Raw genomic sequence first — 24,287 nt, forward strand, 5'->3', positions numbered from 1 at the left:
TCTTCTCCTAGGTTCTTTGTTGCCTGGACATGTCCATCCCCTTTCCTTCCCCTTCCCCTCTCTCTTGCCCCTGCGCGCGGTCACGTGCGTTGGTGACTGGCTCTACATGCGCCCAGCCGGTGCTCCCCTCTTGTCCCATTGGTGGCAGCAGTTCCCATGCCGCATCCCCCAAAAGGCGGGACATCGTGACGCACGAGCCGATCAGCTGTTTAAAGTGTTCTATACAACAACAAAAGCTTCATTTGGGAAGGATCCGAGAAAGAGAAAGGGGGATATTACCGGCTGTGTCCCAGGTCCGCCGCTTTGATTACGTCGAGAACAAAAGGTTCTTTGTTGTATGATCGCTCTTTTTTTTTTTTTTTTAATTTACTGGTAAAAGCAGTAAAAGTTGTAGTCGCTCCAGCTACCAGTAAGGTGAAACATCTCTGCCTGTAATTAATTTAAACATAAAACGTGGGGGGAAAAAAGTAAAGTGTAAGTAACGATTAACTATTTCTCTTTTATTTAGCTGAGCTTCAAGGTTTTGGGGCAGTGGGGAAAGAGAAGAGTACCAGGATGGGCACTTTGTTTTTGCTTCTCCATGGAGTCTTCTTTAATTCGTCCCCTTTTGTAATGCTTCGATCCTCGCCTTGCTTGGGATTATTATAAATTGTGGATGCCTGAAAGAGGAGAAAAAAAATCCACTTTTTCAGTAATAACTGATGTTCTTATGTTATTTAAGAGCGGAAAAAAAGGGTAAACGGTTCTAAGACGTACGTCGTTAGGCAACAAAAGAATTCTCACGAAACAACCAGGGCGGAGCAACAGTTCCCCCCCCAACGCCTCCTCCCCGTGTTTTGTACGAAATATTATTTCGATCGGTTCTGCTCTCTTCCACCCCGCACTTGCTCAAGAGGAGGAGGAGCCCCGCTGTCACGTGACTTGCGTGCTGACGCGAGACTTGGAGTGCCGCCGCTATGGAAAATTGATTTAAGCTCCCTTTTGCTCCTGTGTGTCTATAGAGTGTTGCTGTCATTATGGGAGGGGGCTGAAGAAAGCCCCGTATGAGGTGGGGAAGCCTTTTTCTAGTGATGATGCGTCCTCAGTCGGCGCCCTGCCAGCTATCTGACCCCCAAATAGCCCGCAGGGCTTTCCCCTAATGTCGGGATGAAGTGTGTAAACATGTGTAGGTAATTTCGCATGGCTTTTAAATGTATGGGAAGACGAGGGGTCATGGAAATACCCGATGCTCACCATCGGGTGGTGCCATTTGAAAGTTTTTTTTAAAAAGGAAGTTTTTGTGTCCGTCAGATTCTTTTTGTTATTTTTCTTTATTTATATCTGCTCCTTTATCTCAAACTTTAGGAATGTCTCTTGTTACTGTAACCCGGGTCTCACCGAGCAGCGCAGTTCTCCCTCTGATACTGACCCGGGCCACAAACCGAAATCCTTCCTACTTTTTCTCGAGCTTGGGCGCGGGCCGGATAAGGATCCGGTAGGATGTTAAGCAGGGCTTTATTTTCAATATCCCTTAACAGTTCAGGAGCAAGTTTCTCTCTCTCTGGAATACACCAAGGCGTTATCTTCTTAAGCAAAATTTTACCGTACTCTGCAACAGGCAGTTAATCTTACTGTACATCGCCTTGAGTGAATTCCTTCAAAAAGGCAGTAAATAAATAATCCAATTTTAAAAGTTCCTATGTACTATTCAGCATTTGGTTTTAAGATTTTTTTTTTTGACCGTCCAAGACTATTTGGTACAGTTTTATCCAGTAAACGATTTCTTATAGCACTCCCAAAATATATACAAATACACAACTTCTCCAGTCCAACACCCTTCCCTTTGAGTATAATCCAAGGCTGTGCTGATAGCATTGGTCACCAGCAAACTTCCCCAGGATCAGACCTCCTTGTATCTCCTCCCCTCCAGAGTTGCTCCTCACTGCGCTGCACCCTCTGGCATTAAACAGGCTCTTCTTTGTTCTTGCTCTTGAGCTGGACTCCCCTTGGCCACCCAGAGTACTCCTCTCAATTGCTTCCTTTGGCTGTCAATAACTCCACTCAAATCAGCCTTAGGTTATCTGGCCTTTCCAGGGTGCCCCCTCTCCTCCTAGGATCCTGGTGGGGGTGAAGGCAACCAAAGACCATGTGCTCAGAGAAACCAACTCTTATTATCTTCAAACTCCCACCTCTTGTCAATCACAAACTAGAAACATTTTTCTCTGCAACTTATTCCAGGAACCTACCCCCGGGCTGGATCCTCTACCTCCCACAATACCAGATAACTTTCCACAAACTCCAGATACCCTCCCCTCAGAGACTCTGTAGAATTCTCTCAGATGACTCTAGTAATTTTTCTATCTTTCAAGTTTAATCAGAACTTGATATACCACAGATGTCAGCCATCTCAGCGGTATACAATCATATAAATGGCAAGCAAGAGTACATTAGAAATATGCAAAAAAAAAGGGAAGGAAAAGACAGGAAAGAGGAACTACATTGCATGATGGAAAAGCAGGGAGTAAGTGACAAGCAGAGGGAGAAAGAGGTGGGTATTGTATTCTGCAGGGGAGGACCAGTGTAGCCTATGTAAATGCTCCAGGAAAAAGTTGATAGTGCTCTTGTATAAGTCTCTGGTAAGACCCCATTTAGAGTACTGTGTGCAGTTCTGGAGACCACATCTACAGAAGGATATAAACGAGATGGAGTTGGTCCAGAGGGTGGCTACAAAATTGGTAAGCAGTCTCGGCCATAAAACATATAGGGACAGGCTTAGGAACCTCAACATGTATAGCGTTAATATACAGGAGGTAATCCTTTTTCAAATGAAGGAAAACTTTGGAATGAGAGAGCATACGATGAAGTAGACTTTGGAGGAATCTGGAAAATACTCCACAGAAAGGGTGGTGGATGCATGGAATGGCCTCCCCGTGGAGGTCGTGGAGACGAGGACTGGGTCAGAATTTAAGAAAGCGTGGAACAGGCAGGTGGGGTCCCGTAGGAAAGGAAGAGTTAGTGGTTACTGAGGAAGTGCAGACTGGATGGGTTCTAATTGGAATCCCAGATCGGGGCACACATTATAATCTCTGAGGTTGAGATGATCCATGGTCACTCAGCTTCCCTTTTGATTAATGGATACATCGCTGGTTGCAGGTCAGGCAGGCCGTGAGCAAATTGCATGGCGTCTTCTGCCTTTGAAAAAGTGAGTCTTTCATGTGAACCCATAAACACACTGGATATAACAGCGTTGATGGTACCTTTTTTTTTTTTCTCCTTGCGCAGGAGGGAGCATGCTGTAACATTCTTTCCTCTTCAGTGGAGGAGTAGCCTAATGGTTAGTGCTGTGGGCTTTGAGCCTGTCAAACTGGGTTTGATTCCCACTGCAGCTCCTTGTGACTTTGGGCAAGTCACTCAATCCTCCATTGTCCTAGGTACAAATAAACCCCTTAGATTGGAGCCCTCTAGGGACAGAGAAAGTACCTGCATTTAGTGTGTACAGAGCTGCGTACATCTAGTAGTGCTATAGAAATGATATTGCAGCCAACTGAAAACACAGGATTTTTTTTTTTTTAATATCGTATTGCAAAGAGCGGGTAGACCTGTCACCCATAGAACTTCTTTATGGGCATAACTGAGTAACTTAAAGATGATTATTTGAGGTTTGTCAGCTATTGGTTGGACCAGGCCCAGTCTGTGCACACGCTGTATTCAAAGCGGGCCTGCAGAGGATTGTAACTTTAAAGACGGAGGTAGCCATTTTTCCAAAAATTCTCTGTTCCGTTTCAGAGATGGATTCTGGGAGCCCAACCAACTATAAATTTGCTCTCTGTGATTGGTTTTCTAGGTCATCAAATTTTTTCCTCTAATTCTGTTATTTTTATTGCTTTTCCTGTTGCTTGGTATCATACTGTTGGACCTGATCTTCTACATGAGCAAGATGCTGTTGGTAAGTTAAAAAAAGAAAAAAATTCATGGCACAAGGTCTCTAAATGGTTATCCACAGACTCCAATTTATCTACAGTTTTTTGTCCATAAGAGGCTTCAGTCGCCGCCTTTACTTCTGCAGCGATTTTGGCAGCCCAGACCAAGCTTGCTGTTTGCGACCACATGAGATCATCCTCCTCCGTTTTAGTTTCTCCTGCTCTGGCCCGTTCCTTTTCCTTTCGTGGTAATTTAGAGGTAATTTCTTTGGTTTTGCGCAAATTCATAATTCTGTACAGAGCTCCAGCCACTCATTACATTACATTGTACTGGTCTTATAACCTGTGAATAACATTTTATAGTTCACTGCAGGTAACTGTAAGTAAAAGAATTGAACCAACCATTCAACATTACATAATATTATAATATGTCATTATTTATTTAGATTTTGCTCACACCTTTTTCAGTAGTAGCTTAAGATGAATTACATTCAGGTACTCTTTACATTCAGGTATTATTTATTTATATTTTGCTCACACCTTTTTTAGTAGATACACTATTTCTCTGCTCCAGGAGGGCTCACAATCTGTTTGTACCTGAGGCAATGGAGGGTTAAGTGACTTGCCCAAGATCACAAGGAGCAGCAGCGGGATTTGAACCGGCCACCTCTGGATTGCAAAACCGGTGCGCTAACCACTAGGCCACTCCTCCATAATAAACAACAATTCATTTAACAAACTTTTGTAAAGATTTTATTAAAAATCGGAACAGATTAATTTTCTAAATAGAAAAGTCTTCAGTAGCTTCCGAAACATTAGGTAATCTGTAATTACTCGGAGCTCTAGGGGAAGCTTTCCACAAAACAACTGCTTGGTATAAAAGTGGAGTAGCCTAGTGGTTAGAGCACCAGTCTTGACATCCAGAGGTGGCGGGTTCAAATCTTACTGCTTTTCTATTCCTTCAGGTACAAAATTAGATTGTGAGTCCTCCAGGGACAGAGAAATAGTGTATCTACTAAAAAAGGTGTGAGCAAAATATAAATAATAAAATAGATACAAATCTAACATACTTAAGTTTTACATACCGAAGGTTAACTTAGAAGAACCTGATTGTGTAACTGTTCAGATTTACCACTCATAAAGATGCTAAATATCTCTCCTAAATAAGATGGAACTGTACCAAAGCATTTTCAAAACCATAATCCCAAGTTTAAAACATATTCTCTCTTCAATAGGGAAAGGGAAATGGGACTTGATATACCGCCTTTCTGAGGTTTTTGCAACTACATTCAAAGCGGTTTACATATATTCAGGTACTTATTTTTGTACCTGGGGCAATGGAGGGGTAAGTGACTTGCTCAGAGTCACAAGGAGCTGCAGTGGGAATTGAACTCGGTTCCAATGCAACTTTAAGATGCAAGGGGATATTGAATCACTCTCAATCTAATTGCCGTATTTTGCACTATCTGAAGGCTTTTTAATGAAGCCTTAGTACAGCCTACCAAAACTGAATTACAATTGTCGATCCTTGACAATATCATAGATTGAACTATTAATCGAAACGTAGAAGGATCAAAATATTTCTTTATAAGCCTCTTTAACAAGAAGAAACACTTCTTTACAACAGAATTTATGAGGTCTTAAAGTAATAGTACTATCCACCTCTACCCCCCCCCCCCCCAAATATCTGAGATGATTTTTCAAAAGAAAACACATCCGCTCCAATTTTAAATGATTGATTTGAAAAAAAGGGTGATTCAAAGACCCCCAACCATAAAAGCTTGGTCTTCTCTTTATTTAGTTTCAATTGGTGTGATGTGGTCCAGTGCTCAATTAAATTGAAACAACTAGTTATTTTGTCAAGAGTTTTAGACCAGTTATCAAATTCAGGACAAAGGACTGAAATGTCATCAGCATATACCAAAAAATGCAGTTTAGCTTGTTCTATAATATCTTACAAAGACTGCAAGAAGATAATTAAACAAGTGGAGGAGTGGCCTAGTGGTTAGGGTGGTGGCCTTTGGTCCTGAGGAACTCAATTCCCACTTCAGGCACAGGCAGCTCCTTGTGACTCTGGGCAAGTCACTTAACCCTCCATTGCCCAAGGTACAAATAAGTACTTGTATACAATATGTAAGCCGCATTGAGCCTGCCATGAGTGGGAAAGGGTGGGGTACAAATGTAACAAAAAAAAAAATCTGGGTGATAAAGGAGAACTCTATGGTACCCCACAAAGGGCTCTCCAAACTGTGTAATTGTGTAAAGTACAGGCAGTTTGTCTGCCCTACATCTGGGATTGTGGAGAAAATTTACTTTCCAGCAAGATAAGTAAGCACAAAGTAAAAGCAACAATGGGAGTGGCTCAGCAAGATGAAAGCAAATCTTCCCCCCCCGCCACACCAAATGGCTCAGTCCTGAATCCCAGTTTAAAAAATAATCTGTGGCAAGACTTGAACACTATACTACAGGCCACACTATCTTTGGCCAAAAGTGGTCAAAAACTGCACCATCCTGCTGGGCAAAGTTGGTGGATACTTATCTAATCCCAAACAAAAAGCAATGTCTAAGTAGCAACACTAAAGTACTGACTTTATTTACATACGAATAACAGATTAAAAAGAATTTATTGTAAAAATTCAAAAATCTCTTCAGACCAGTGTCCAGCAGCCCTTTGATACAGGCATGTTGGGCTGCAAGAAAGCTTTGTATCAGGGGCTCATTCCATCTACTGATATTGAGTACCTGGTCTTCTGATCATTATGAACAACATACTACAAATGGTACAGGCATCTGACCCTAAAAGAAAAAAGGAGAAAAACACACAAGTTAAAAAAAAAAAAAAATCCAAAACTAATTTAACCCATGTCAAAAACATTTATCCAAAACGTACTTAACACCATTTACTTTTCAGAAAATTTATAGAACCTCTCTTATCCTAACCACAGTATCACTCCAACTGCTAAAAAAACATGCAGCCATATACGTGTATACACATGTACTCATAAATGGACAAATATGGGTGCATTTCTGTCTCCTAGACAGCATAAAATTCAAATTGGCTATCTAGTATTGTCCTTCAAAACACACACTAAATATTTATGGCCCTGTTTACTAAGCCACATTATAGGTGCGTTAGCATTTTTAGCGCATGTTAACTGTACGCACCTACACGATTTGTGCATGTACTAATTATAGGTGTGTTAAAAACGCTAACGTGCCTTAGTAAACAGGGCCCTTAGAAACAAAGCACCCCAAACTAATTAGGCTGTACCAAAAAAAAAAAAAAGTTTAAATCTTAATCACTCAGCTGGCTGCTCCAGGACATTGTGTGTGAGTGTGGTGTGTTTTTTTAAATTAGATAAATTCTTTAAAATTATACAACCGAGGTCGGAAATGGTATTTCAAGTGGACGAGTCAGAGAAACTTACTGAATTCACAGTAAACCTGGAGGATGTAATAGGGCAGTTCAGCAAACTGAAGAGTAGCAAATCTCCTGGACTGGATGGTATACATCCTAGAGTACTGATAGAACTGAAAAAAAACTTCTGTTAGTGATATGCAATTTATCCTTAAAATCGGGCGTGGTACCGGAAGATTGGAGGAGGGTGGCCAATGCAAGGGCGTAGCCACGGGCGGGTGTGGACGGGCCCAGGCCCAGCCACTTTGCCTCCAGGCCCGCCCAGCCAACGTCCGCCACGCCCCGGGTGTCAGCACTCACCACCTGCCTACCAGCTCAATCGACGAGCAGACAACCCTCTTCTGCCACCCAGCCTTAAAAAAAAAACAAAAAAAAAAAACCTCAGTGAAATGCCTCGCATCTGCTCTGCTGTAAAGTAAGCAGCAAATCGCTTTGTCGCGTCAGCCCTTCAATCACTGTGTCCCGCCCTCTGATGTAACTTCCTATTTCCGCGAGGGCGGGACACAGTGATTGAAGGGCCGACGTGATAGTGCTCTTGTATAAGTCTCTGGTAAGACCCCATTTAGAGTACTGTGTGCAGTTCTGGAGACCACATCTACAGAAGGATATAAACGAGATGGAGTTGGTCCAGAGGGTGGCTACAAAATTGGTAAGCAGTCTCGGCCATAAAACATATAGGGACAGGCTTAGGAACCTCAACATGTATAGCGTTAATATACAGGAGGTAATCCTTTTTCAAATGAAGGAAAACTTTGGAATGAGAGAGCATACGATGAAGTAGACTTTGGAGGAATCTGGAAAATACTCCACAGAAAGGGTGGTGGATGCATGGAATGGCCTCCCCGTGGAGGTCGTGGAGACGAGGACTGGGTCAGAATTTAAGAAAGCGTGGAACAGGCAGGTGGGGTCCCGTAGGAAAGGAAGAGTTAGTGGTTACTGAGGAAGTGCAGACTGGATGGGTTCTAATTGGAATCCCAGATCGGGGCACACATTATAATCTCTGAGGTTGAGATGATCCATGGTCACTCAGCTTCCCTTTTGATTAATGGATACATCGCTGGTTGCAGGTCAGGCAGGCCGTGAGCAAATTGCATGGCGTCTTCTGCCTTTGAAAAAGTGAGTCTTTCATGTGAACCCATAAACACACTGGATATAACAGCGTTGATGGTACCTTTTTTTTTTTTCTCCTTGCGCAGGAGGGAGCATGCTGTAACATTCTTTCCTCTTCAGTGGAGGAGTAGCCTAATGGTTAGTGCTGTGGGCTTTGAGCCTGTCAAACTGGGTTTGATTCCCACTGCAGCTCCTTGTGACTTTGGGCAAGTCACTCAATCCTCCATTGTCCTAGGTACAAATAAACCCCTTAGATTGGAGCCCTCTAGGGACAGAGAAAGTACCTGCATTTAGTGTGTACAGAGCTGCGTACATCTAGTAGTGCTATAGAAATGATATTGCAGCCAACTGAAAACACAGGATTTTTTTTTTTTTAATATCGTATTGCAAAGAGCGGGTAGACCTGTCACCCATAGAACTTCTTTATGGGCATAACTGAGTAACTTAAAGATGATTATTTGAGGTTTGTCAGCTATTGGTTGGACCAGGCCCAGTCTGTGCACACGCTGTATTCAAAGCGGGCCTGCAGAGGATTGTAACTTTAAAGACGGAGGTAGCCATTTTTCCAAAAATTCTCTGTTCCGTTTCAGAGATGGATTCTGGGAGCCCAACCAACTATAAATTTGCTCTCTGTGATTGGTTTTCTAGGTCATCAAATTTTTTCCTCTAATTCTGTTATTTTTATTGCTTTTCCTGTTGCTTGGTATCATACTGTTGGACCTGATCTTCTACATGAGCAAGATGCTGTTGGTAAGTTAAAAAAAGAAAAAAATTCATGGCACAAGGTCTCTAAATGGTTATCCACAGACTCCAATTTATCTACAGTTTTTGTCCATAAGAGGCTTCAGTCGCCGCCTTTACTTCTGCAGCGATTTTGGCAGCCCAGACCAAGCTTGCTGTTTGCGACCACATGAGATCATCCTCCTCCGTTTTAGTTTCTCCTGCTCTGGCCCGTTCCTTTTCCTTTCGTGGTAATTTAGAGGTAATTTCTTTGGTTTTGCGCAAATTCATAATTCTGTACAGAGCTCCAGCCACTCATTTACATTACATTGTACTGGTCTTATAACCTGTGAATAACATTTTATAGTTCACTGCAGGTAACTGTAAGTAAAAGAATTGAACCAACCATTCAACATTACATAATATTATAATATGTCATTATTTATTTAGATTTTGCTCACACCTTTTTCAGTAGTAGCTTAAGATGAATTACATTCAGGTACTCTTTACATTCAGGTATTATTTATTTATATTTTGCTCACACCTTTTTTAGTAGATACACTATTTCTCTGCTCCAGGAGGGCTCACAATCTGTTTGTACCTGAGGCAATGGAGGGTTAAGTGACTTGCCCAAGATCACAAGGAGCAGCAGCGGGATTTGAACCGGCCACCTCTGGATTGCAAAACCGGTGCGCTAACCACTAGGCCACTCCTCCATAATAAACAACAATTCATTTAACAAACTTTTGTAAAGATTTTATTAAAAATCGGAACAGATTAATTTTCTAAATAGAAAAGTCTTCAGTAGCTTCCGAAACATTAGGTAATCTGTAATTACTCGGAGCTCTAGGGGAAGCTTTCCACAAAACAACTGCTTGGTATAAAAGTGGAGTAGCCTAGTGGTTAGAGCACCAGTCTTGACATCCAGAGGTGGCGGGTTCAAATCTTACTGCTTTTCTATTCCTTCAGGTACAAAATTAGATTGTGAGTCCTCCAGGGACAGAGAAATAGTGTATCTACTAAAAAGGTGTGAGCAAAATATAAATAATAAAATAGATACAAATCTAACATACTTAAGTTTTACATACCGAAGGTTAACTTAGAAGAACCTGATTGTGTAACTGTTCAGATTTACCACTCATAAAGATGCTAAATATCTCTCCTAAATAAGATGGAACTGTACCAAAGCATTTTCAAAACCATAATCCCAAGTTTAAAACATATTCTCTCTTCAATAGGGAAAGGGAAATGGGACTTGATATACCGCCTTTCTGAGGTTTTTGCAACTACATTCAAAGCGGTTTACATATATTCAGGTACTTATTTTTGTACCTGGGGCAATGGAGGGGTAAGTGACTTGCTCAGAGTCACAAGGAGCTGCAGTGGGAATTGAACTCGGTTCCAATGCAACTTTAAGATGCAAGGGGATATTGAATCACTCTCAATCTAATTGCCGTATTTGCACTATCTGAAGGCTTTTTAATGAAGCCTTAGTACAGCCTACCAAAACTGAATTACAATTGTCGATCCTTGACAATATCATAGATTGAACTATTAATCGAAACGTAGAAGGATCAAAATATTTCTTTATAAGCCTCTTTAACAAGAAGAAACACTTCTTTACAACAGAATTTATGAGGTCTTAAAGTAATAGTACTATCCACCTCTACCCCCCCCCCCCCCCCAAATATCTGAGATGATTTTTCAAAAGAAAACACATCCGCTCCAATTTTAAATGATTGATTTGAAAAAAAGGGTGATTCAAAGACCCCCAACCATAAAAGCTTGGTCTTCTCTTTATTTAGTTTCAATTGGTGTGATGTGGTCCAGTGCTCAATTAAATTGAAACAACTAGTTATTTTGTCAAGAGTTTTAGACCAGTTATCAAATTCAGGACAAAGGACTGAAATGTCATCAGCATATACCAAAAAATGCAGTTTAGCTTGTTCTATAATATCTTACAAAGACTGCAAGAAGATAATTAAACAAGTGGAGGAGTGGCCTAGTGGTTAGGGTGGTGGCCTTTGGTCCTGAGGAACTCAATTCCCACTTCAGGCACAGGCAGCTCCTTGTGACTCTGGGCAAGTCACTTAACCCTCCATTGCCCAAGGTACAAATAAGTACTTGTATACAATATGTAAGCCGCATTGAGCCTGCCATGAGTGGGAAAGGGTGGGGTACAAATGTAACAAAAAAAAAAATCTGGGTGATAAAGGAGAACTCTATGGTACCCCACAAAGGGCTCTCCAAACTGTGTAATTGTGTAAAGTACAGGCAGTTTGTCTGCCCTACATCTGGGATTGTGGAGAAAATTTACTTTCCAGCAAGATAAGTAAGCACAAAGTAAAAGCAACAATGGGAGTGGCTCAGCAAGATGAAAGCAAATCTTCCCCCCCCGCCACACCAAATGGCTCAGTCCTGAATCCCAGTTTAAAAAATAATCTGTGGCAAGACTTGAACACTATACTACAGGCCACACTATCTTTGGCCAAAAGTGGTCAAAAACTGCACCATCCTGCTGGGCAAAGTTGGTGGATACTTATCTAATCCCAAACAAAAAAGCAATGTCTAAGTAGCAACACTAAAGTACTGACTTTATTTACATACGAATAACAGATTAAAAAGAATTTATTGTAAAAATTCAAAAATCTCTTCAGACCAGTGTCCAGCAGCCCTTTGATACAGGCATGTTGGGCTGCAAGAAAGCTTTGTATCAGGGGCTCATTCCATCTACTGATATTGAGTACCTGGTCTTCTGATCATTATGAACAACATACTACAAATGGTACAGGCATCTGACCCTAAAAGAAAAAAGGAGAAAAACACACAAGTTAAAAAAAAAAAAAATCCAAAACTAATTTAACCCATGTCAAAAACATTTATCCAAAACGTACTTAACACCATTTACTTTTCAGAAAATTTATAGAACCTCTCTTATCCTAACCACAGTATCACTCCAACTGCTAAAAAAACATGCAGCCATATACGTGTATACACATGTACTCATAAATGGACAAATATGGGTGCATTTCTGTCTCCTAGACAGCATAAAATTCAAATTGGCTATCTAGTATTGTCCTTCAAAACACACACTAAATATTTATGGCCCTGTTTACTAAGCCACATTATAGGTGCGTTAGCATTTTTAGCGCATGTTAACTGTACGCACCTACACGATTTGTGCATGTACTAATTATAGGTGTGTTAAAAACGCTAACGTGCCTTAGTAAACAGGGCCCTTAGAAACAAAGCACCCCAAACTAATTAGGCTGTACCAAAAAAAAAAAAAAGTTTAAATCTAATCACTCAGCTGGCTGCTCCAGGACATTGTGTGTGAGTGTGGTGTGTTTTTTTAAATTAGATAAATTCTTTAAAATTATACAACCGAGGTCGGAAATGGTATTTCAAGTGGACGAGTCAGAGAAACTTACTGAATTCACAGTAAACCTGGAGGATGTAATAGGGCAGTTCAGCAAACTGAAGAGTAGCAAATCTCCTGGACTGGATGGTATACATCCTAGAGTACTGATAGAACTGAAAAAAAACTTCTGTTAGTGATATGCAATTTATCCTTAAAATCGGGCGTGGTACCGGAAGATTGGAGGAGGGTGGCCAATGCAAGGGCGTAGCCACGGGCGGGTGTGGACGGGCCCAGGCCCAGCCACTTTGCCTCCAGGCCCGCCCAGCCAACGTCCGCCACGCCCCGGGTGTCAGCACTCACCACCTGCCTACCAGCTCAATCGACGAGCAGACAACCCTCTTCTGCCACCCAGCCTTAAAAAAAAAAAAAAAAAAAACCCCCCGGTGAAACACCTCGCGTCTGCTCTGCTGTAAAGTAAGCAGCAAATCGCTTTGTCGCGTCAGCCCTTCAATCACTGTGTCCCGCCCTCTGATGTAACTTCCTATTTCCGCGAGGGCGGGACACAGTGATTGAAGGGCCGACGTGATAGTGCTCTTGTATAAGTCTCTGGTAAGACCCCATTTAGAGTACTGTGTGCAGTTCTGGAGACCACATCTACAGAAGGATATAAACGAGATGGAGTTGGTCCAGAGGGTGGCTACAAAATTGGTAAGCAGTCTCGGCCATAAAACATATAGGGACAGGCTTAGGAACCTCAACATGTATAGCGTTAATATACAGGAGGTAATCCTTTTTCAAATGAAGGAAAACTTTGGAATGAGAGAGCATACGATGAAGTAGACTTTGGAGGAATCTGGAAAATACTCCACAGAAAGGGTGGTGGATGCATGGAATGGCCTCCCCGTGGAGGTCGTGGAGACGAGGACTGGGTCAGAATTTAAGAAAGCGTGGAACAGGCAGGTGGGGTCCCGTAGGAAAGGAAGAGTTAGTGGTTACTGAGGAAGTGCAGACTGGATGGGTTCTAATTGGAATCCCAGATCGGGGCACACATTATAATCTCTGAGGTTGAGATGATCCATGGTCACTCAGCTTCCCTTTTGATTAATGGATACATCGCTGGTTGCAGGTCAGGCAGGCCGTGAGCAAATTGCATGGCGTCTTCTGCCTTTGAAAAAGTGAGTCTTTCATGTGAACCCATAAACACACTGGATATAACAGCGTTGATGGTACCTTTTTTTTTTTTCTCCTTGCGCAGGAGGGAGCATGCTGTAACATTCTTTCCTCTTCAGTGGAGGAGTAGCCTAATGGTTAGTGCTGTGGGCTTTGAGCCTGTCAAACTGGGTTTGATTCCCACTGCAGCTCCTTGTGACTTTGGGCAAGTCACTCAATCCTCCATTGTCCTAGGTACAAATAAACCCCTTAGATTGGAGCCCTCTAGGGACAGAGAAAGTACCTGCATTTAGTGTGTACAGAGCTGCGTACATCTAGTAGTGCTATAGAAATGATATTGCAGCCAACTGAAAACACAGGATTTTTTTTTTTTTAATATCGTATTGCAAAGAGCGGGTAGACCTGTCACCCATAGAACTTCTTTATGGGCATAACTGAGTAACTTAAAGATGATTATTTGAGGTTTGTCAGCTATTGGTTGGACCAGGCCCAGTCTGTGCACACGCTGTATTCAAAGCGGGCCTGCAGAGGATTGTAACTTTAAAGACGGAGGTAGCCATTTTTCCAAAAATTCTCTGTTCCGTTTCAGAGATGGATTCTGGGAGCCCAACCAACTATAAATTTGCTCTCTGTGATTGGTTTTCTAGGTCATCAAATTTTTTCCTCTAATTCTGTTATTTTTATTGCTTTTCCTGTTGCTTGGTATCATACTGTTGGACCTGATCTTCTACATGAGCAAGATGCTGTTGGTAAGTTAAAAAAAGAAAAAAATTCATGGCACAAGGTCTCTAAATGGTTATCCACAGACTCCAATTTATCTACAGTTTTTTGTCCATAAGAGGCTTCAGTCGCCGCCTTTACTTCTGCAGCGATTTTGGCAGCCCAGACCAAGCTTGCTGTTTGCGACCACATGAGATCATCCTCCTCCGTTTTAGTTTCTCCTGCTCTGGCCCGTTCCTTTTCCTTTCGTGGTAATTTAGAGGTAATTTCTTTGGTTTTGCGCAAATTCATAATTCTGTACAGAGCTCCAGCCACTCATTTACATTACATTGTACTGGTCTTATAACCTGTGAATAACATTTTATAGTTCACTGCAGGTAACTGTAAGTAAAAGAATTGAACCAACCATTCAACATTACATAATATTATAATATGTCATTATTTATTTAGATTTTGCTCACACCTTTTTCAGTAGTAGCTTAAGATGAATTACATTCAGGTACTCTTTACATTCAGGTATTATTTATTTATATTTTGCTCACACCTTTTTTAGTAGATACACTATTTCTCTGCTCCAGGAGGGCTCACAATCTGTTTGTACCTGAGGCAATGGAGGGTTAAGTGACTTGCCCAAGATCACAAGGAGCAGCAGCGGGATTTGAACCGGCCACCTCTGGATTGCAAAACCGGTGCGCTAACCACTAGGCCACTCCTCCATAATAAACAACAATTCATTTAACAAACTTTTGTAAAGATTTTATTAAAAATCGGAACAGATTAATTTTCTAAATAGAAAAGTCTTCAGTAGCTTCCGAAACATTAGGTAATCTGTAATTACTCGGAGCTCTAGGGGAAGCTTTCCACAAAACAACTGCTTGGTATAAAAGTGGAGTAGCCTAGTGGTTAGAGCACCAGTCTTGACATCCAGAGGTGGCGGGTTCAAATCTTACTGCTTTTCTATTCCTTCAGGTACAAAATTAGATTGTGAGTCCTCCAGGGACAGAGAAATAGTGTATCTACTAAAAAAGGTGTGAGCAAAATATAAATAATAAAATAGATACAAATCTAACATACTTAAGTTTTACATACCGAAGGTTAACTTAGAAGAACCTGATTGTGTAACTGTTCAGATTTACCACTCATAAAGATGCTAAATATCTCTCCTAAATAAGATGGAACTGTACCAAAGCATTTTCAAAACCATAATCCCAAGTTTAAAACATATTCTCTCTTCAATAGGGAAAGGGAAATGGGACTTGATATACCGCCTTTCTGAGGTTTTTGCAACTACATTCAAAGCGGTTTACATATATTCAGGTACTTATTTTTGTACCTGGGGCAATGGAGGGGTAAGTGACTTGCTCAGAGTCACAAGGAGCTGCAGTGGGAATTGAACTCGGTTCCAATGCAACTTTAAGATGCAAGGGGATATTGAATCACTCTCAATCTAATTGCCGTATTTTGCACTATCTGAAGGCTTTTAATGAAGCCTTAGTACAGCCTACCAAAACTGAATTACAATTGTCGATCCTTGACAATATCATAGATTGAACTATTAATCGAAACGTAGAAGGATCAAAATATTTCTTTATAAGCCTCTTTAACAAGAAGAAACACTTCTTTACAACAGAATTTATGAGGTCTTAAAGTAATAGTACTATCCACCTCTACCCCCCCCCCCCCCCAAATATCTGAGATGATTTTTCAAAAGAAAACACATCCGCTCCAATTTTAAATGATTGATTTGAAAAAAGGGTGATTCAAAGACCCCCAACCATAAAAGCTTGGTCTTCTCTTTATTTAGTTTCAATTGGTGTGATGTGGTCCAGTGCTCAATTAAATTGAAACAACTAGTTATTTTGTCAAGAGTTTTAGACCAGTTATCAAATTCAGGACAAAGGACTGAAATGTCATCAGCATATACCAAAAAATGCAGTTTAGCTTGTTCTATAATATCTTACAAAGACTGCAAGAAGATAATTAAACAAGTGGAGGAGTGGCCTAGTGGTTAGGGTGGTGGCCTTTGGTCCTGAGGAACTCAATTCCCACTTCAGGCACAGGCAGCTCCTTGTGACTCTGGGCAAGTCACTTAACCCTCCATTGCCCAAGGTACAAATAAGTACTTGTATACAATATGTAAGCCGCATTGAGCCTGCCATGAGTGGGAAAGGGTGGGGTACAAATGTAACAAAAAAAAAAAATCTGGGTGATAAAGGAGAACTCTATGGTACCCCACAAAGGGCTCTCCAAACTGTGTAATTGTGTAAAGTACAGGCAGTTTGTCTGCCCTACATCTGGGATTGTGGAGAAAATTTACTTTCCAGCAAGATAAGTAAGCACAAAGTAAAAGCAACAATGGGAGTGGCTCAGCAAGATGAAAGCAAATCTTCCCCCCCCGCCACACCAAATGGCTCAGTCCTGAATCCCAGTTTAAAAAATAATCTGTGGCAAGACTTGAACACTATACTACAGGCCACACTATCTTTGGCCAAAAGTGGTCAAAAACTGCACCATCCTGCTGGGCAAAGTTGGTGGATACTTATCTAATCCCAAACAAAAAAGCAATGTCTAAGTAGCAACACTAAAGTACTGACTTTATTTACATACGAATAACAGATTAAAAAGAATTTATTGTAAAAATTCAAAAATCTCTTCAGACCAGTGTCCAGCAGCCCTTTGATACAGGCATGTTGGGCTGCAAGAAAGCTTTGTATCAGGGGCTCATTCCATCTACTGATATTGAGTACCTGGTCTTCTGATCATTATGAACAACATACTACAAATGGTACAGGCATCTGACCCTAAAAGAAAAAAGGAGAAAAACACACAAGTTAAAAAAAAAAAAAATCCAAAACTAATTTAACCCATGTCAAAAACATTTATCCAAAACGTACTTAACACCATTTACTTTTCAGAAAATTTATAGAACCTCTCTTATCCTAACCACAGTATCACTCCAACTGCTAAAAAACATGCAGCCATATACGTGTATACACATGTACTCATAAATGGACAAATATGGGTGCATTTCTGTCTCCTAGACAGCATAAAATTCAAATTGGCTATCTAGTATTGTCCTTCAAAACACACACTAAATATTTATGGCCCTGTTTACTAAGCCACATTATAGGTGCGTTAGCATTTTTAGCGCATGTTAACTGTACGCACCTACACGATTTGTGCATGTACTAATTATAGGTGTGTTAAAAACGCTAACGTGCCTTAGTAAACAGGGCCCTTAGAAACAAAGCACCCCAAACTAATTAGGCTGTACCAAAAAAAAAAAAAAAGTTTAAATCTTAATCACTCAGCTGGCTGCTCCAGGACATTGTGTGTGAGTGTGGTGTGTTTTTTTAAATTAGATAAATTCTTTAAAATTATACAACCGAGGTCGGAAATGGTATTTCAAGTGGACGAGTCAGAGAAACTTACTGAATTCACAGTAAACCTGGAGGATGTAATAGGGCAGTTCAGCAAACTGAAGAGTAGCAAATCTCCTGGACTGGATGGTATACATCCTAGAGTACTGATAGAACTGAAAAAAAACTTCTGTTAGTGATATGCAATTTATCCTTAAAATCGGGCGTGGTACCGGAAGATTGGAGGAGGGTGGCCAATGCAAGGGCGTAGCCACGGGCGGGTGTGGACGGGCCCAGGCCCAGCCACTTTGCCTCCAGGCCCGCCCAGCCAACGTCCGCCACGCCCCGGGTGTCAGCACTCACCACCTGCCTACCAGCTCAATCGACGAGCAGACAACCCTCTTCTGCCACCCAGCCTTAAAAAAAAAACAAAAAAAAAAAACCTCAGTGAAATGCCTCGCATCTGCTCTGCTGTAAAGTAAGCAGCAAATCGCTTTGTCGCGTCAGCCCTTCAATCACTGTGTCCCGCCCTCTGATGTAACTTCCTATTTCCGCGAGGGCGGGACACAGTGATTGAAGGGCCGACGCAACGAAGCGATTTGCTGCTTACTTTACAGCAGAGCAGACGCGAGGTGTTTCACCGGGGGGTTTTTTTTTTTTTTTTTTTTTAAAGATGAACCCATCAGGAAAAAGGATATCCTCACTGAATTTGACCATCTCTATTGTATGTAACTGTGTAGAAAAATGAGCACAAAATATAGAGTTTATAACTGCCCGGCAGCCACCCGAGAAGTTTATTCAGCAGGAAGAAGGTCTTCAGCTGGCAGGGCTTGGGGATCCCTGCCAGCACAGGTACTTCATTTACTTTGGTAGGGTGCGGAAATTAAGTTAGGGTTTTGTTTTACTTGAAGGGATCCAGGGGATCCAAGATTTAACTGAAACCAGGTGGAAATTAAATTAGGGGTTTGTTTTAATTAGAGTGGGGTGCTGGAAACTAAATTAGGGTTTTTAGGTTGGTGGAGGGGCAGTGATAAAATGTTGGCCCACCCACTTTGTTCTGGGGCCTGGCCAAAATTGGCTGTCTGGCTACGCCACTGGGCCAATGTAACACCAATTTTTTAAAAAAAGGTTCCAGGGGAGATCCAGGAAATTATAGACTGGTGAGTCTGACGTCAGTGCCGGGGAAAATGGTAGAGACTATTCAAAATTACAGAGCCCATCCAAGGACATGGATTACTGAAACCAAGTCAGCACGGCTTTAGTGTGGGGAAATCTTGTCTGACCAATTTGCTTCAATTCATTGAAGGAGTAAACAAACGTGGACAAAGGGGAGCCGGTTGATATTGTGTATCTGGATTTTCAAAAGACGTTTGATAAGGTACCTCATGAAAGGCTACAGAGGAAATTGGAGGGTCGTGGGATAGGAGGAAATGTCCTATTGTGGATTAAAAACTGATTGAAGGATAGGAAACAGAGAGTGGGGTTAAATGGGCAGTATTCATAGTGGAGAAGGGTAGTTAGTGCTAGGACTGCTGCTTTTAATATATTTATACATGATTTAGAGATGGGAGTAACCAGCGAGGTAATTAAATTTGCTGATGACACAAAGTTATTCAAAGTCATTAACTCGCAAGAGGATTGTGAAAAATTACAGAAGGACCTTACGAGACTGGGCGACTAAATGACAGATGACGTTTAATGTGAACAAGTGCAAGGTGATGCATGTGGGAAAAAAGAACCCGAATTATAGCTACATCATGCAAGGTTCCATGTTAGGAGTTACGGACCAAGAAAGGGATCTAGGTGTCGTCGTCGATAATACACAGAAACCTTCTGCTCAGTGTGCTGCTGCAGCTAGGAAAGCGAATAGAATGTTGGGTATTATTAGGAAAGGTATGGAGAACAGATGGTGAGGATATTATAATGCCATTGTATCGCTCCATGGTGCGACCGCACCTTGAGTATTGTGTTCAATTCTGGTCGCCGCATCTCAAGAAAGATATAGTAGAACTGGAAAAGGTGCAGCGAAGGGTGACAAAAATGATAGCGGGGATGGGACGACTTCCCTATGAGGAAAGACTAAGGAGGTTAGGGCTTTTCACCTTGGAGAAGAGACGGCTGAGGGGAGACATGATAGAGGTATGTGAAATAATGAGTGGAGTGGAACAGGTGGATGTGAAGCGTCTGTTCACGCTTTCCAAAAATACTAGGACTAGGGGGCATGCGATGAAACTACAGTGTAGTAAATTTAAAACAAATAGGAGAAACTTTTTTTCGTCACCCAACGCATAATTAAACTCTGGAATTTGTTGCCGGAGAACGTAGTGAAGGCGGTTAGCTTGGCAGAGTTTAAAAAGGGGTTGGACTGTTTCCTAAAGGACAAGTCCATAGACCGCTACTAAATGGACTTGGGAAAAATCCACAATTTCGGGAATAACTTGTACAAAATATTTGTACGTTTGGGTAGCTTGACAGGTGCCCTTGACCTGGATTGGCCGCTGTCGGGGACAGGATGCTGGGCTCGATGGGCCTTTGGTCTTTTCCCAGTATGGCATTACTTATGTAGCCTAATTATAGTACTACAATCACAAAATGCCTACAAAGGCTACAAAAACAAATTCCGCAGCGGCATTGATGCGGTGGATACATGAATTGATCACGGAGAAGGGTTTTTTTTGCCCCCTCGGGTTTCTGGGAGAGCTGGTGCAGGCCAAACGATCCTTTTACGGTTTTAGAGTCCTGGGCAGTACAGGGGACAAGAAAGAAAGTGGATAACCCCTATGTAGCAGCTCTTCAATGGGCTTGGAGATGGTGGAGAGGACAGGCGAGAGTTAAAGTGGGGGTAAGCCCGTTTCTACCGCTGGTGGGAAATATGGCTTTCCCGGCGGGAATGGGAAGGTCAATCTTCTGCAAATGGAGGGATAAAGGCTGCAGATTTATAGGCCAGTTCCAGAGGGAGGGGGAAGATGTCTTTCCCACGTTCGCCACGGTGTGCAGTGAATTACAGATCCCTGGCTCTCACTTCTTTGCATACCTACAGACACGAGATTACATACTGAGTGTGGAGCGTCAGAGCAAGGCTATAGTGCGATTTACACAGCTTGATCACACTTTTATGCAGATGACCCCGCCTCATACTAGGTTGACCGGCTGGTGTCAACTGATCAGGGAGCAACTGCAGGCGCCCCACTTAATATCGCTAGCGGCAGCATGGAGTAAGGATATTGTAGAAGAGGTGTAGGTGGAGAGATTGAGTGCAGTTTTCTGAGGCCTGCGGAGGCTCACCCCGAATGCGTCCTTGCAAGACACACAGTATAGAATTCTTTACAGGTTACTTATCACTAAAGTCAGGGGGAAAGCCCTGGGGATGTGGGATAGTGACACATGTGACAAGTGTGTGTGGGGGGGCACCTTTTTGCACTCTTTTATGGAATGCCCAACCCTGCAGGAACTATGGTCTGGGGCGATAGAAACCCTAGAAGAGATATTACAGTGGTCAGTGGAGTGGCAATATTCAATTAAGTTAATGGGTTGTGGGCAGGCCCTTAACGGAGCAGGGGTTGAGGGTCCCACACTGTAAATTTGTATTATTAGCCATGATCTTGCTTAAAAGATGTGTGTTGAAACAGTGGGTGCAAAGAGAGCCCCCGGCCCTAGCAGCTTGGAAGCATAGTATGCTTGAGATGGCTCACTGGGTGGCTATGAGATATAAATTTGTGACCTCTCTGGGTGCCCGTCAATACCGTGATTTGTGGGGGAGAACACGTGCCTTGCTCATGATGTCTGAATAAGAGCATGACTAACTAAGTCTGTGTGCTGACTAAGTGATAAGGGATAGAGGGGGGGGGGGGGGAAGAAAGAAAGAGAATAAAACATGGAATTCAGTAGATTGTTGGCAGAGTTGTCAGGACATGGTTGGTTTTTGTATTGATGTTGTTCCTGATGCCTGTAACTGAATCCATGGAACAATAAAGATATTTAAAAAAAAAAAAAAAAAACAATGACTTTTTAGGCATGATCTATAGAATCTAGCCCAATATGTGCTTCAATCTTATTTTAATTGTGCTGTCTAAACAAAATATAATTCAAAATAAGTGTGTGAAAAATGTATAAGGGTGTAACAGTAAATGACAGCATAGGCATGGCCCATCCAGCCTGCCTGGTAACATTCTAACCTACTACTACTTATCATTAACCTCGGGGTTCATGGCATAAAATTCAGCCCTGCAGTAAATATCTTGTATTTAATGGTATGAACATTACGCTTGGTTTGTGCTTTATTCTTCTGTGTACACTACTTTTTGATGGTCCTGAATTTGTGGTTGGGAAACTTATAAGAAGCTTACTTAAACATTTAAATTGATGTCTTTGTTGCTGGTCTTTGATAGAGAAGCTGAGGACAAATTCAGTGAAGCAAATGAATTGCTCTCATCTTTAAGAGCACATTAGCAGAAAGCTTAAACTCTTATCTAAGCTATGCCAGCTTTGATCATTGGAGAAGGTCATGAATCAATAGCAATTAATGTTTTAGTTTTTCATTTTATGTTTGGATTCGAATTTGTACAACTTTTGCACCAGTGTCTTTGGCCTTTAGAAGTTTGTTTTCACAGCTTCCTAAGGGGTCCTTTTACTAAGCTGTGGTAAGCACTAGCATGCACTTACTGTAGCATGAAATAGCTTACCGCAGAGCATGCTCTGCCATCCTGTGGTAGTTTCTTGATCTTTGCGTGCAAACTGCGCACAAAAAATCTTTTTAATTTATCGCAGACAGGGAGTGCCTGGGAGCGGAGAGTGGGCATTTCTTTGCTAATCAGTTGGTGCAGCTTAACTAATTAGCACAGGATTAGTGCGTGAGCCCTTACCACCCACAAAATAGGTGTCGGTAAGTACTCAAGTGCTAACTTTTTTTTTTTTTTCTTAATGCCAACCAAAAATAAACCTACAGCAGGAAAATAAATATCCACAAAATACAAGACTTTTATACAAAAATGTTATCATGTTCAAAATGTGCCAAAGAGACCAGCATGGGTTCACTAACTAAGTGGAAAACTCTTTGCTTTCTCAATCATTGCATTTGAAAGTTTGTCTTATAGAAACATATGTCTTCAATTTATTTATTTAGATTTTGCTCACACCTTTTTCAGTAGTTGCTCAAGGTGAGTTGCAGTCAGGTACACTGGATATTTCTCTGTCGCAGGAGGGGTCACAATCTAATTTTTATACCTGAGGCAATGGAGGGTTAAGTGACTTGCCCAAGATCACAAGGAGCAGCAGTGGGATTTGAACCAGCCACCTCTGGATTACCAGACCGGTGCTCTAACCACTTGCATCTCAGTACCTCAGCAGATGGCATGGACACTTATCTTTGAAACGAGGCTGGAGGGTTCCGACACAGACTGTGTTTCGCTGTTAGCTGCTTCAGGGAACACTATAAATTTGTGTACAAATAGGCGTACAGGTGTCTTGTTCTTGCTGTTTGAACCATCTGTCCATGTCATCTGCTGAGATAATGAGAAATTGAAATTTGAAGTGTTTTGGTTGAAGATTTTCACATTCACAAGGCATATTTTTTTTTAATGGCTGCACGCTAATGGCAACATAAGTACATGGTCACTGATGCAAAAAAATGGTAGAATTGGCCATTTTACGGTTGTAAACGTGGCCTTGGCACATAGGAAAAAACCTGCGTAAGGGCACGCTAAGGCCACTTTATAATGTAGCTTAGTAAAAGGACCTCCAAGTGTGTGTATGTGTAAAATGCTGTGTACATCTAATGACACATGGTGACAATTATTAAAACTATTCACTTTTTTTTTTATTTTTCCTTGCAGGGCTTTCGATATTTATTTTGTTTTACAGAAAATGAACGTAACAAACCAGAGCTGAAAGTGTCTGTGCACTTTACTTTCTTATGTGTGACGGTTGGTTACTGAAACAGGACATAAGCAGTGATTAGCCAAAATTATTTTTTCGCCTTAAGAATGCTCCAGAAGCTTAACATGCTTGCAGAGGAAGTCAATGATGCTTGTAACCAGGACCTTGAATTTAGTGAAAAAGAAGATGATGAGTGGATTCTTGTTGACTTTATAAGTAAGTATTTGAGGTTTAACTTCCAAATAAACAGAAGTGAAAAATGTATTGTAATTTTTGTTCTTATAGCAGTGGCGTTCCTAGGGGGGCTGACACCTGGGGCAGATCGCTGATGCGCCCCACCCCCGGGTGCACGCCGCTGGGGGGGGGTGCCGCGCGCCATCAGCTTCGTTCGTTTCCATGCTCCCTCTGCCCCGGAACAGGTTACTTCCTGTTCCGGGGCAGAGGGAGCATGGAAACGAACGAAGCTGATGGCGCGCGGCCCCCCCCCCCCCCCCCCCAGCGGCGTACACCCGGGGCGGACCGCGCCCCCCCCCCCCCTTGGTACACCACTGTCTTATAGGAACTAGGGCAAATACGTCTTTCCTTCTAAGTTTGCTACCTCTAGATTTCTCTTATTTTTTTGCTAGTTTGATTGTGTTGCTGGGTTTTTTTGGTTT

General features: G+C 41.9%; 1 protein-coding gene across 6 annotated transcripts in view; it reads left to right on the forward strand.

The window, feature by feature from the left end:
• The first annotated feature begins 253 nt into the window (after positions 1-253).
• TP53INP1 (tumor protein p53 inducible nuclear protein 1) overlaps positions 254-24,287 on the forward strand; it is a 49,261-nt gene continuing 25,227 nt past the window's right edge. For 2 of the 6 annotated variants that reach the window (XM_030216769.1, XM_030216809.1), the window contains exons 1-2: positions 260-474; positions 23,589-23,847. In XM_030216769.1, the coding sequence (XP_030072629.1) occupies positions 23,739-23,847 (109 nt within the window). In that variant the 5' untranslated portion in view covers positions 260-474; positions 23,589-23,738. Of the gene's footprint in view, positions 475-23,588; positions 23,848-24,287 lie in introns of all 6 variants that reach the window. The other 4 variants (XM_030216782.1, XM_030216776.1, XM_030216791.1 and 1 more) reach the window with 4 other exon arrangements.

Source organism: Microcaecilia unicolor, chromosome 1 (assembly GCF_901765095.1).
Source record: "Microcaecilia unicolor chromosome 1, aMicUni1.1, whole genome shotgun sequence".
Classification (NCBI taxonomy): Eukaryota; Metazoa; Chordata; class Amphibia; order Gymnophiona; family Siphonopidae; genus Microcaecilia; species Microcaecilia unicolor.